This window comes from Bradysia coprophila, assembly GCF_014529535.1.
Source record: "Bradysia coprophila strain Holo2 chromosome IV unlocalized genomic scaffold, BU_Bcop_v1 contig_81, whole genome shotgun sequence".
Taxonomy (NCBI): Eukaryota; Metazoa; Arthropoda; class Insecta; order Diptera; family Sciaridae; genus Bradysia; species Bradysia coprophila.
In genome coordinates this window covers 753,279-765,412 of record NW_023503375.1, presented here as the reverse complement: position 1 = coordinate 765,412, position 12,134 = coordinate 753,279, and the positions used below count along the sequence as shown (strand labels likewise).

Here is a 12,134-nt window from a genome sequence, read left to right as displayed (position 1 = left end):
ACGATATTGGACGGGTCGATTTTGCAGGTCACCCTGAGTGCCTAAACTGCTCTTAGGAGCGTAGTTGCGCTGATATAAGATTCCTTGCCAAGTCCTTTAAAATAGCACTTTTTTGAACCGATCCCTGAACGTACTAAACCCATATTGCTCATCTTTCAACTTAGTCTTTCTCTTGGCATTACCAAAAGTTGAGAAAAGAATTATCAAAAAACGTTCCGTTTTACTCAAGTTGGAGAGGGTGCAGATTCGTTGATTTGACATCTAATGATCAGAAAAGGGTTGTACTTACTCAGGGTATTGTTAAATCTATTGAATCTACTCATGGTATTCGAATTTCTTGCATTCATAAAGTATGTCACGTCTCACGCTAGACGGGGTAGGGTAATCTCGCACACCACACAAATTCATGGTGTGCGAGATTCACATCTAAGTGGTGAATCTCGCACAGTCATGACTTTTCGTTACATGTCGTAAAAGGACGCATACTATGATCGCGTGTGCGAGATTCCCCGACACCCGCTAGACGACTATCATCTCTTTCGATTCGATTCCATTTTCCACCATATCTACATCTCTTTCGTATGCATGACATACCTTATCAATGATCCCCAAACGTGACAGTGAGCCTGTTGTGCAATGTTTTACGCGTACTAACTAACAGGAACAATCAAACACCAATCTCCATATTGTGGACTCATGTATTTCAAGGTATAAATGGGCGTTTGAAATGTTATTCCTCCGATTTCTCACTTTTTGCAGCGATTTCATTCGACTCATTAGATGGAAGTGAATAAAATTCGCGGGCACTCAATGCTGTAAATAAGTTTGAGAGTCCTCTTGTTGTCATTTAGCTTATCTTTCACCAATAATTTGAAAAGATGACTTACCGTTGTCATAGTAGTCGTAAATCCAGATGCTGGCCGGTTTTGATTCTTCAACCAAATGTTCACGGAATCCATCGACTTTCAACGTAACTGGATTCGAATCGAGATGATCAAAGTATAAAACGGCCACTGTATCGCTGCTTGTCCTTTCGATACGTTTAATCACACCGTGTGATGATTTTAGGCCATCCAACAAAATTGGATGGACAACGAAGCCGCTAGGCAATGTAATTTCCAACACCACCATATTCGATCGTTCGGTCGTGTCTTTGCCCTTGGGTGACAGGTAAGCGGTGGTGATTTGAAGGCTCATATGTTGTTCGTTGATCAAAGTGACAATTGGTGTCAAGGTAAACGCAGCCTCTAAGTCTAGAGTCTCGATGTTATACTGATATGCTAGCTCAAAAACAGCAAATCCCTTGCCACTGGCATTCACCGTTACACTTTGAACATCTGGCGATACCTTTTCGTTTGATTGAACGAGATGCGTTAACATTTCGCAGAGTGAAATTGAATCATTTTTACCATTTGGGATTGTAGTACAAGCGAATTGCCTTTGTTCACAACGATGCTGTAATTGGGCCCGTCCGGCGTGGAAATATCGATTTTCAAGTCATTATCTTTGGCACCAAATTTCGAAGCGAAAATGGCCAATGCTTCGATTCCAACGATTGTGTCCTGCGTTCCTTCGAAACCTCCTCGGTCGTTGCGTTGACTCAGAAGCCATTTAACAATGGGCAAACACTCCAAATCTTGACCATTCAATTGTAGAGTTAACAAGGCATAGGCTGTGATCTCAACATTAATGGCTTTCGATTTTCGGATGCGATTTCCTGCCACTTCAAAGGACTTGTCCCACCATTTGTGATTGCCTGTTACACCGCAAATGTTTTTTTTTTTAGCGAATGGGTGAATGAATAAGTTCGTTACCATTAGATTGCACTTGTTCCAACAGTCGATCAATGGCAACCTTCTTGGATCGATGATTGGCCAATTGCAACGCGTATGCTGATACAGCCAATGCGTATATATCTGAGCACTTGTCAATGGAATCGGTGATGTTCTGGAGCGCCTTCTTGATTGTGTCTTCATATTCACGATTGGAATTCTGTTGAAAGTGAATGACAGACGTTATGTGGGAAATGTGAAATCATCTTTAACTTGGCATACGTGGTTCACAAGGAATGCTGTCAACACGTAGGCCGTGAGTGCGATGCCGTTGGAAGAGCCGCTTTGAATTTCTTTGTGAAAAATGCTCCCTGTTTCGGGAAAACTTCCATCAGCTGATTGCGCTGTGCTCAACCATTTAAGGGCTTCATCGATGATGTGACCATGAACACTAATATGGTTTGATGCTTGTCGGAATGATCTGGCCACAAATGCAGTCAACCAAGTGCTTCCGCTTTCGTCTGATTCACCAAATGCACTGAACGATCCGTCTTTGTGTTTGTAACTGAGTTCACGCTGGTAGCCAATTTCCATGAACTTTTTGGCTCTTCCTTCGACCTCAGCCGTTAATTGGTGCGTATTTGTCAGATAATCGAGAATGACAATATTCGGCACAAAATTCATCATATTTTGTTCACCACAACCCGTCGGCAATCGAATCAATTTCTCAAAATTCTTGATGGTTCCGCCGAGCAGATCTCCAACGCAAAGGATCTCAATTCGCGTAGAATCGGGTACGGCAATCTTCGGAATATCAATTGATAGGTTGAATGGCTCGATTTGTGACGTTTTATTTAAATCAACGTAAACGGCTTTATTGACGAAATGGGGAACTCCTTCACATTCGACTTTAAGGGTTTTAATAACACAATCACTAGCGGTGGTGGACAAGGCCGATACTTTGAAAGAAATCAGACCCACTTTAATTGGTCGAACGGTAAAGAGAGCATTCAATGCATCTTCAGAGCGAATGGTTAGCTTCTTTTTCCGGAATTTGTCTTTCATAATTTCCGGATAAATTTCATTGCTTATGGCCGAATCGACGAACTCGAATTCCTTGTGCTCATTTTCCAAAATGATTTCGGCTTCAATTTCGTTCGGCAAATAGTTGAAAATGGAACATGGAATGGTGACAACTTCACCACGCTTCACCGAATAAGGCAAATGAATCGAAATATGAAACTGTTGCTGAACACACAGCTCCGATGGTTGCTTCGTTACAGCTAAGCCGTTTACCGGATCAATGGAGAAGCCAGTCAAGACCCAAGTGGTTAATGAGTCGGGCACCTTTTTCCGCAAACTCATCAAACCTCTCGAACTGTAAAGTGAATTCATTATAAGCGGAAGGTAACTCGGTATTAGGAAGGTGACATTCGGAACAATGGAGACGTGTTTCAAATTCCGGTCACCGAGCCATACCCAAATTACCTTTTGTCCTCAATGGTTTCCCAGATCCAAGTCTCGGGAAATTCTTTACGAATGACTGGCGTAACATATGGTACATCATCGTGGTATGACAATGATACGTGTATAAGTCCGGCCTTATTCATACGTTCTCGATTCTCGACCATCGTTCTAAAGAAACAATTTTTGCCAAAAAATAACGGTACCATCCACAGAGCCATAACCTCGATTATGTCTCTGGGGACGACATTTCACCTTGATTTATGCAAATAATAATATGCGTGTTGGGCAGGCTCGATTAAATTTGTGAATGTTATCAGTTCCGCTCGCTTTATAAAAAGAAGCAAATTGATTAGCTGAATCTACATCCGTGATAATCATTATTGTATTACGTTACACTTACACGGAAGTTAAGCCATGGACTGCAGTAGCCACGTCTGCTTGTCTTACATGTCCATAACTTCCAAATTTCATCACTTGTTAGATCGTTTCCACTACCAAGTAGTTTGACACTCTTGTCAACACAAAGCAGACCAACATAAGCGTTGGGATTAGTTTTAATATATATATCAATCATTTGTCCAGGCTTTGCCGTATTAGGCGTCACATCCAATTCAATAAAATTAGCAAAGTCTCCTCCTTTGAAATCAACTGATAAAAATGTGGACTTTATCTTGGTATCAATTATAAAGTAAACAATGATTTCCACTTTCGGTGCGCAATTGAAATCTGGAACGAACGTGAACTTATGTCTGTAGAAAGGTGGTTGCGAATGCAAGTCATCATATGTTGGCGTAATAGTTTTTGCTTCAATGAGTGTTTCAGTTCTTTTTGCAAGAATCACGTACGTATACGATTGGAGTGGCCAATTTGATCCTACCATGACCACAACTTCTTCATTGATGCGACTGAAATGAACGAAAGAGGACTTTTTATTCGAAATATTTATTCAGAAATTCTAAAGAATTCTAAGAATTTTTACGAATAATTTTTAAGAATTTTTAAAAAATAAATTATGGAAAATCCTTAAAAATTCTTAAATTTGAGAATTTTTTAAGAATTTTAAGATTTTAGGTCTAAAGTTTTGAACAAAATTCTGAAAAATTTTAAAAATTCTGAAAAATTTTAAAAATTCTGAAAAATTTTAAAAATTCTTGAAAAAGTTCCAAAAATGAAAACGCGAACAAGTCCAGGTACTTGCGTAATTCCATGCGCCTTAAGTTTGTTAAGATTTTTCTTTGTTCCATGTTGTTTGCCACGAAAAGTCACGAATATCTCCGAGAATACAATATTTTCTTCAAAAATTTCTTCTGTTATGGTAAGTATGGCTCATTACCGATATTTCATGGAATAACTTTTATTTGAGAAGTAGGAAAGGAGTCCGCATTCGGGTTCCCCCAAAAAGGACCCCGGAAAATTCATCAACTTTTAAACCATTTTCGCTGGCCATTTCTAATTTTTTCAAAGTTTCTTTCTATATTAATAAAAGATATGCAGCCATAATTTGGGATACTAATTCCAGTGTTTCTTGGAGTTCAAGGATTATGTAATGTTCAAAACTATCTATAGAGTATGGTGGAATGTTCCATATTTGGGATGCTATTGACGATTTTCACTATGAAAATTGCAATTTACTTTTACGAAAGCTATTTCGTGTGACACAACTATTTTATTGGTCCTGTTCCAGGATGAAATTATTTTTGTGACTATTTATGGAGTAAACTCATCCAAAATAATGTCGAATCCCTTTCGGCTAACATTTCGAATTTTAACAAGTTTGAAGTAACCAGAGGTCAGTTCCTAAAACTACGTGACATCTTAATGGTCCACTGTCTTCCCTATCTTAGAACTATGAAACTACAGGGAATTCTGACGACTTTTCAGGTTCCTTTCTGAATTCTGTCGATGGTTAAGAAAATAGCAGAACAGTTCATAAGAAAAACCCAGAACGGTTTGAAGGTTTCCATATGAAAGGCGCACGGAGCCATTTTTTTTTCGGCGCAAGGACCTGCACTATGAAGAAACGTTTCTAACAAAATATCAATTAAATCCTTGGGTTCTTACGACTTTTTTTCAACTTTTGCTGATATAAGTCTGCCAGATCCATCCCGGTTAAAGTCGTAAAGATCGGTTTTTTTCTTGCAATATGCAGCCTGAAAAAATCCAATTTTATCGAATTTCATTTTTTCACCACACATGTCACCTTACACCGAATGAAAATCTTTGCTCATCGCCTATGTTAATATTGAATTGCACGTTTCCATTTTTATCCAAATCGTAAATCGTCTCTTCGGTCTCGTGATCTCGTTTTATATAAATTGAAATTTTCTTTTTGTCTGGATCAAAAATCTCAACCAATGAATCATCATGCTTCCGAACAGACACCTAACAGCAATCAACTTATGTATCAATTCATTCGCTTTCGTACTGATAATATCATACTTACAGTAACACAGACTGTGATATGTGGTCGGATGATCAATTGATTTGCATTGGAGATAATTTTGAATGAATCTTCATAAAGTTTTACTGCTTTTTCCACCTTCTGTGACAATCCAGTAAGAGTTTCCGTAAATTCAGCTCTTATTTGATATGGGTCATAAAGATAAGCACGTGATCCAAGATCAATTGGTAAGAAAATTTCTTTTTGGACATCAAATTCAACTGTTACTTTTCCGTTCATAGCAACAGTTTTCCGTGAGAGCATCTCGTCGTACTTTGCAGCTTGAATTGGTGTGAGAAACATATTATTTCTAGCCACGCTAACAGCAGCTGTACCTCGCACTGATTTTCCATTTGTGTATTTTGCCCGAATTGATACAGAAAACTTTTCGTCGTCACATATGAAATAGTCTGGTGATTCGATTTCAACTGTAAATTTTGGCAGAACGTACTCAGCAACTTGTAATTTGAAAGTTTTCACCTAAATTTTGAATGAAAATGTTAACAAACATGGAAAAATTCAGAAAGCTATCGCAACTGCACAGTTAAAAATTACTCTATGTGTAGTTTCGAAACATATAGCAGCTAAACGTAACTGTATTCTGTATCGAGTAAAGTTTTTAGACCCGTACGAAGTACTGGGGTCTTATGGGTTTACGCATACGTTTGTAACACGTCGAATTGGACTCCCTGAGTAAGGGGAAACCTATTGTGGTTGTCTAGAGATGCCAAATCCGCGAAAAAAAAAATGTCCGTCTGTCCGTCTGTCCGTCTGTCTGCACGATAACTTGAGTAAAACGCATCCGATTTTGAAAATTCTTTTTTTTCCCGTTTGGTAATGTCAAAAGACAGGCTAAGTTCGAAGATGAGTGATTTTGGATCGACCCCTCCCGAGCTGTGGCCCAATAAGTGCTTTACGGTTTTTCGAAGATATCTCCGGACATTTAAACGTTAAACTTGTAAGTGATACGTCAAATAAAAGGTATTTACAATACCGATCGACAAAAAAAAAGTTTATGGAAATCGGATGACCGACTCGTGAGTTAGACCCCTTGGTGTGGAACAGGCACAGGGCGGCAAGCAGTTTTTGCTTGTAGGTCGGCCACATTTGAACATATTTCGTCTGTTTTAGCTTTATTAGATAGGTATTGACCGTACCAATCAGGGAAAAAATTTTTTATGAAATTATGTTCTCCGGAGCGTGAGCTAGGTCTCTTGGAGTGAGCTCTTATCTGGCTACTCGGAAGTACAGTGAACGTGGTGTATTTTGACAATATCTCGAGTAAATTTTGACCGAATTTCATGAATTTTTTTTGTTTGAAAGGTATTAACGAATGTAAAGCGTTGGTACTATTTCCGGTCTCCTAACAAAATGGCTGCCGGCGGCCATATTGGATTTTAGTAAAATAGAAATGTCTTGGGAAAAATGATACTTAGAGAGTTTCTGTTAACATGGAAATAATTTGTTATGTGTGTGAGGTTTCAGGGATTCCATATACGGACATCTATATATACCTATATACAGCTATATTGAGCTATATACAGGCATATAGAGCTATATAATAGCATATATTTATCTGTGAAATGTTTATTTATAGTGAAATATAGTTAAATATAGCGGTATATAGCTGTTTAAATAGGAATTTATGAAATTTGTCTTCGTACGGGGCTGTCTATATTGCCTCCGGCAATTTAGTTGTATATGATAACAAGGCAAAGAGTGGATAATGTAAGTGATTTTAAAGGGAGAATAGTTTTTCAGCAGAGAAGAAAATGAAGTAAGAGAAATGAAGAGTTTCACATTAAAGGCTTTTGATACGAATAGGTGTTTCGTACGGGTCGGCGTTAGCTATGTTTTTTTTTCAAATCGACCTACGACATTAAACTAAGCCAAAAACAGTTCTACAATATGCCTCGAAGATGCAATTACTTTTTTCATAGCTCAGTCGTAATAGTCTAAAAATCAAAATGTATAACAGCCCATAAAAAATTACGCGCTTCAAGCATCAGTAGTGTATAATAAATAGGGTATTGAAACTTGACAGTGTGTCATACAAGGTCATACAAAATAATATTCTATTTGGCACTGCTTGAAGTGCGTTGGTCAGAGTCAGAGACATTAAATACTGCAGAACAACTTTTTCGTTGGAATCATGGCCCTACGTTAGTGAATCGCCGTGACGCAAGTCCTAACCAATTCAGCACTGAGAAACATATACAAACTGTTTTACTTTTCCCCCCCTTTACCCCCAAAGCATTTTAATCGTAGTCTGGGTCTGGGCTATACGAGTTCAACGAGCTATCACAAGTTAAAATAGATTTAGATTTGGCCGAGATAATTTCAATATTTGGAAATTTGTATGATTTCGAAATTGATGTCAAGGATGTTATTCTAAGAAACTAACTTGAAGGAATTATTTTGCATGTTGTATTGCTTCGGCCACACCGATCGTTAGACTAAATTTTTGAATGTAGCTCAGATCGTTGAACACTTGTTTCATAAGCAAGTGGTCTCGGGTTCGAATCTCATTTGGGGCGCATACAACAAAAATTTTATTTCCAAATTCCAATTTTATTTCTCATACACGCATGTCTCATGCATTTTTCATATTCAAAAATTTAAAGGAATTTTCATAAAAGTTTATAATTTCGAAGCTCTGAGCGTTTTAAACTATTAAGCTATGTGACCCATAACTCGGAAAATATTGCTGCTAGAAAGTTCTCCAAAAATCGCCCATTTGGGAGCTATAAGCATTTTAAGTGGGAGCTATGCCAGTCTTAACTTGGAAAATATGACAGTTACAAAGATCGACAAAGTTGTAGTTTCAGATTCAGATTTTGGGATTTTCCAGAGTCTTAAATTCTAATCGACACACGCTTCAGGGTTTTTTGCATGTGTGTCTTTAAGCTTATATGTAAAAAAAACTGATTCAAAAAATTGGATATTAAAAATAAGTTACTATTTCATTATAAGGAAGGTGCGTCACAATGTCACAAAGTGGCAAATGATTCGCCTTTATGAATGCATTTCTTCCATGACATATTTGCTGTGTTCGTCAATTTTCTTTATAGCGAATTCCACAACATCTGCCACTTGTTCCGTATAATGAAATAGCAACTTATTTTTAATATCCAATTTTTTGAATCATTTTTTTACACTATCCTCACCTTATAATCTGCAATTTGTGACTCATTTCTTTTTGTCACACCCACCGATATCATTTCTTTTGTAAGTCGATAAAGAGACTTGCGTCACTCTTCCACTGTAAGTGGTTTTTGGGCGATACAAATCTGTGGCGAAATGGTTCAAATAGCCGTACTTAATTCTCAATATCAATGTCAACCGAAACAAACCTGATCACCAATTGTAGCTTTAATTTGCCAATCACCAAAACTGGGTGCATCGGATAACTGATAATCACCGCAAAATACACCATTGACTGTAGTCACACCGTTCAGCTGTTTCAACAAAGTTTTACTCGCATCCTGCCATGAAAGAAGTAAGTCACAAAAAGTTAACTCCAAACAACGCACGTCAAGCATGAGTGACACTCCAAATAGAGTCTAAAAACGGGACAGTGTATCATATAAATTCTGGCACTGTTAAAAAATTTGGATTTTTTAAAATACAGAATAGGACTCTATTTGGCAGCTGTCACTCGAAGCACTTTTTCTTGAAGTGCGTTACTCAAAACTGAAACAGTTAATGTAAAACAAATTTGGATTTTCCTTCAGCAGCTTAACAAGCTGGTCCACTGCATTCAAAACATACTGCTTATTGACATAATTAGACCCGTACGAAGTACTGGGGTCTTATAGGTTTACGCATACGTTTGTAACACGTCGAATTGGACTCCCTGAGTAAGGGGAAACCTATTGTGGTTGTCTAGAGATGCCAAATCCGCGAAAAAAAAAATGTCCGTCTGTCCGTCTGTCCGTCTGTCTGTCTGCACGATAACTTGAGTAAAACGCATCCGATTTTGAAAATTCTTTTTTTTCCCGTTTGGTAATGTCAAAAGACAGGTTAAGTTCGAAGATGAGTGATTTTGGAGCGACCCCTCCCGAGCTGTGGCCCAATAACTGCTTTACGGTTTTTCGAAGATATCTCCGGACATTTAAACGTTAAACTTGTAAGTGATACGTCAAATAAAAGGTATTTACAATACCGATCGACAAAAAAAAAGTTTATGGAAATCGGATGACCGACTCGTGAGTTAGACCCCTTGGTGTGGAACAGGCACAGGGCGGCAAGCAGTTTTTGCTTGTAGGTCGGCCACATTTGAACATATTTCGTCTGTTTTAGCTTTATTAGATAGGTATTGACCGTACCAATCAGGGAAAATTTTTTTTATGAAATTATGTTCTTCGGAGCGTGAGGTAGGTCTCTTGGAGTGAGCTCTTATCTGGCTACTCGGAAGTTCAGTGAACGTGGTGTATTTTGACAATATCTCGAGTAAATTTTGACCGAATTTCATGAATTTTTTTTTTGTTTGAAAGGTATTAACGAATGTAAAGCGTCGGTACTATTTCCGGTCTCCTAACAAAATGGCTGCCGGCGGCCATATTGGATTTTAGTAAAATAGGAATATCTTGGGAAAAATGATACTTAGAGAGTTTCTGTTAACATGGAAATAATTTGTTATGTGTGTGGGGTTTCAGGGATTCCATATACGGACATCTATATATACCTATATACAGCTATATTGAGCTATATACAGGCATATAGAGCTAAAGAATATCATATATTTATCTGTGAAATGTTTATTTATAGTGAAATATAGTTAAATATAGCGGTATATAGCTGTTTAAATAGGAATTTATGAAATTTGTCTTCGTACGGGGCTGTCTATATTGCCTCCGGCAATTTAGTTGTATATGATAACAAGGCAAAGAGTGGATAATGTAAGTGATTTTAAAGGGCGAATAGCTTTTCAGCAGAGAAGAAAATGAAGTAAGAGAAATGAAGAGTTTCACATTAAAGGCTTTTGATACGAATAGGTGTTTCGTACGGGTCGGCGTCAGCTATGTTTTTTGAAAATCATGCGCGCGAATTCGTGTGGCTATGAAACCCTTCAAACACGTATGGTAGCTATGGTAGCAGTAAAATCAGTGTGACTGTATAAAGTAGACCAGCCGGTGGAACAAGTAAAATTTAACTTACAGTGATACAAATGTTCAGCTCTTTATCATTGATCGTTGCCGCTTTTAATTCACAGTCTAAAACAAACACCCGATATTTGATACAATCATTTGGCTTGTAAATGGCCTTATCACTTTGAATGAGAATAGTACGAATCGGTTTTTCGATGATAAGTGTCGCTTTATGCTCTAATTCCATTCCCGAAATATTTTTCACAAGCAACATGTAATGTGAATCCACTGGAATGTCACCAACTGGAATGTTTGCAATTACAGTTTCATTGGGTTTCAGTTCAACATTTTGATGAATTTTAAATCCAGCAGAATTGTCGGAGTCTTCGATGGAAACACGAACAATGTTTACTCCATCAAAATCACCATTGGAATCGTGAATTGTTAGACTCACATTAAAATCTGAATTTGGACGAAGCATCTGAGAAGACACAATTGTGTAGAGGAATTTCTTTGCAACTTCACTGCTCGATGGACTGATGTCGGGAGGTGATTCGCATGGATTTTCCATATTTATTTATTTTTTAAATGTCTGATCAACAACAAACTTCGAAATTGCACCAAAATAAACAACAATTCAGTTTTCTGCTATGAATGAATATTTGAATCAACCAACAATGCAATATACCCACTGCGGGACAAAAGACTTGCGAACTGAATGAAATAGTATTGCATTTTGCGTGTGTGCTGTGACGTTTGTGTCAAAGTGCATTGACCTATAGTGTGGTAAAGCTAGCAAAAATTATAAATGAAAAACCTCGAGAAATTATTTCTACGGACCGGTGTCTGCTGCGTCTCAGATGAGAATATTTTTTGAAATAGTTATTTATCTAGCAAGGTAGGTATGAAGGTTTTCTCGCACTAGATATCGATTGTCGATCCAAATCGAAGCCGAGCTTAACAAGACATCGTGTTCTAGAAAATACCGACATACCTAGTCGGCTAATCGACTCTCATCTCACAAAATATTAAGTGGCGACTTTCTACGAAAACCACTAGACCAATGCAATATCATACCTTAACTTGTAGGTGAAATCTTCCTTTGTACAAGATAGCAAATATTTAATGATTCATTTAGTGTCCTATTATCTTGTTCTGTAATGTCACCATTACGACCAGATACAAATGAAAATGATTGTCTACAAATAATGTTGCCGGTTCGAGGAAAAAGAAATTCACCGCTACGTTATGTCGTATTTTACTGCAATATAGTCTAGTCGTCTTTAACGTTTAACGATTGGTTTTCGTAAACGATTGTTGGGTTGGGCCATAGAAAAAATGTAGCAGAGACGAAAAATTCTACTG

At 37.7% G+C, this 12,134-nt stretch overlaps 1 protein-coding gene across 1 annotated transcript; it reads right to left on the bottom strand.

Moving 5' to 3' along the window:
• Positions 1-622: 622 nt before the first annotated feature.
• LOC119072178 (CD109 antigen-like) lies at positions 623-11,446 on the bottom strand. The gene is made up of 13 exons (XM_037177338.1): positions 10,840-11,446; positions 9,033-9,164; positions 5,683-6,159; positions 5,445-5,621; positions 5,301-5,389; positions 3,640-4,144; positions 3,492-3,565; positions 3,261-3,407; positions 2,055-3,150; positions 1,815-1,992; positions 1,410-1,756; positions 888-1,347; positions 623-813 (listed from the first exon to the last, which is right to left on the bottom strand). The coding sequence occupies exons 1-13, from the start codon at positions 11,338-11,340 to the stop codon at positions 731-733; spliced, it is 4,266 nt and encodes a 1,421-aa protein (XP_037033233.1). The 5' UTR covers positions 11,341-11,446; the 3' UTR covers positions 623-730.
• Between the last annotated feature and the right edge of the window lie 688 nt (positions 11,447-12,134).

Coding starts and splice junctions, on each gene's coding strand:
- LOC119072178 (XM_037177338.1), bottom strand. CDS start 11,340: ATGGAAAATCCATGCGAATCACCTCCCGACATCAGTCCATCGAGCAGT. Junction 4,145..5,300: donor GCAAAAGTTGAAAAAAAGTC/GTAAGAACCCAA, acceptor CGTTCATTTCAG/TCGCATCAATGAAGAAGTTG. Junction 1,348..1,409: donor TTGTACTACAATCCCAAATG/GTAAAAATGATT, acceptor TCAAACGAAAAG/GTATCGCCAGATGTTCAAAG.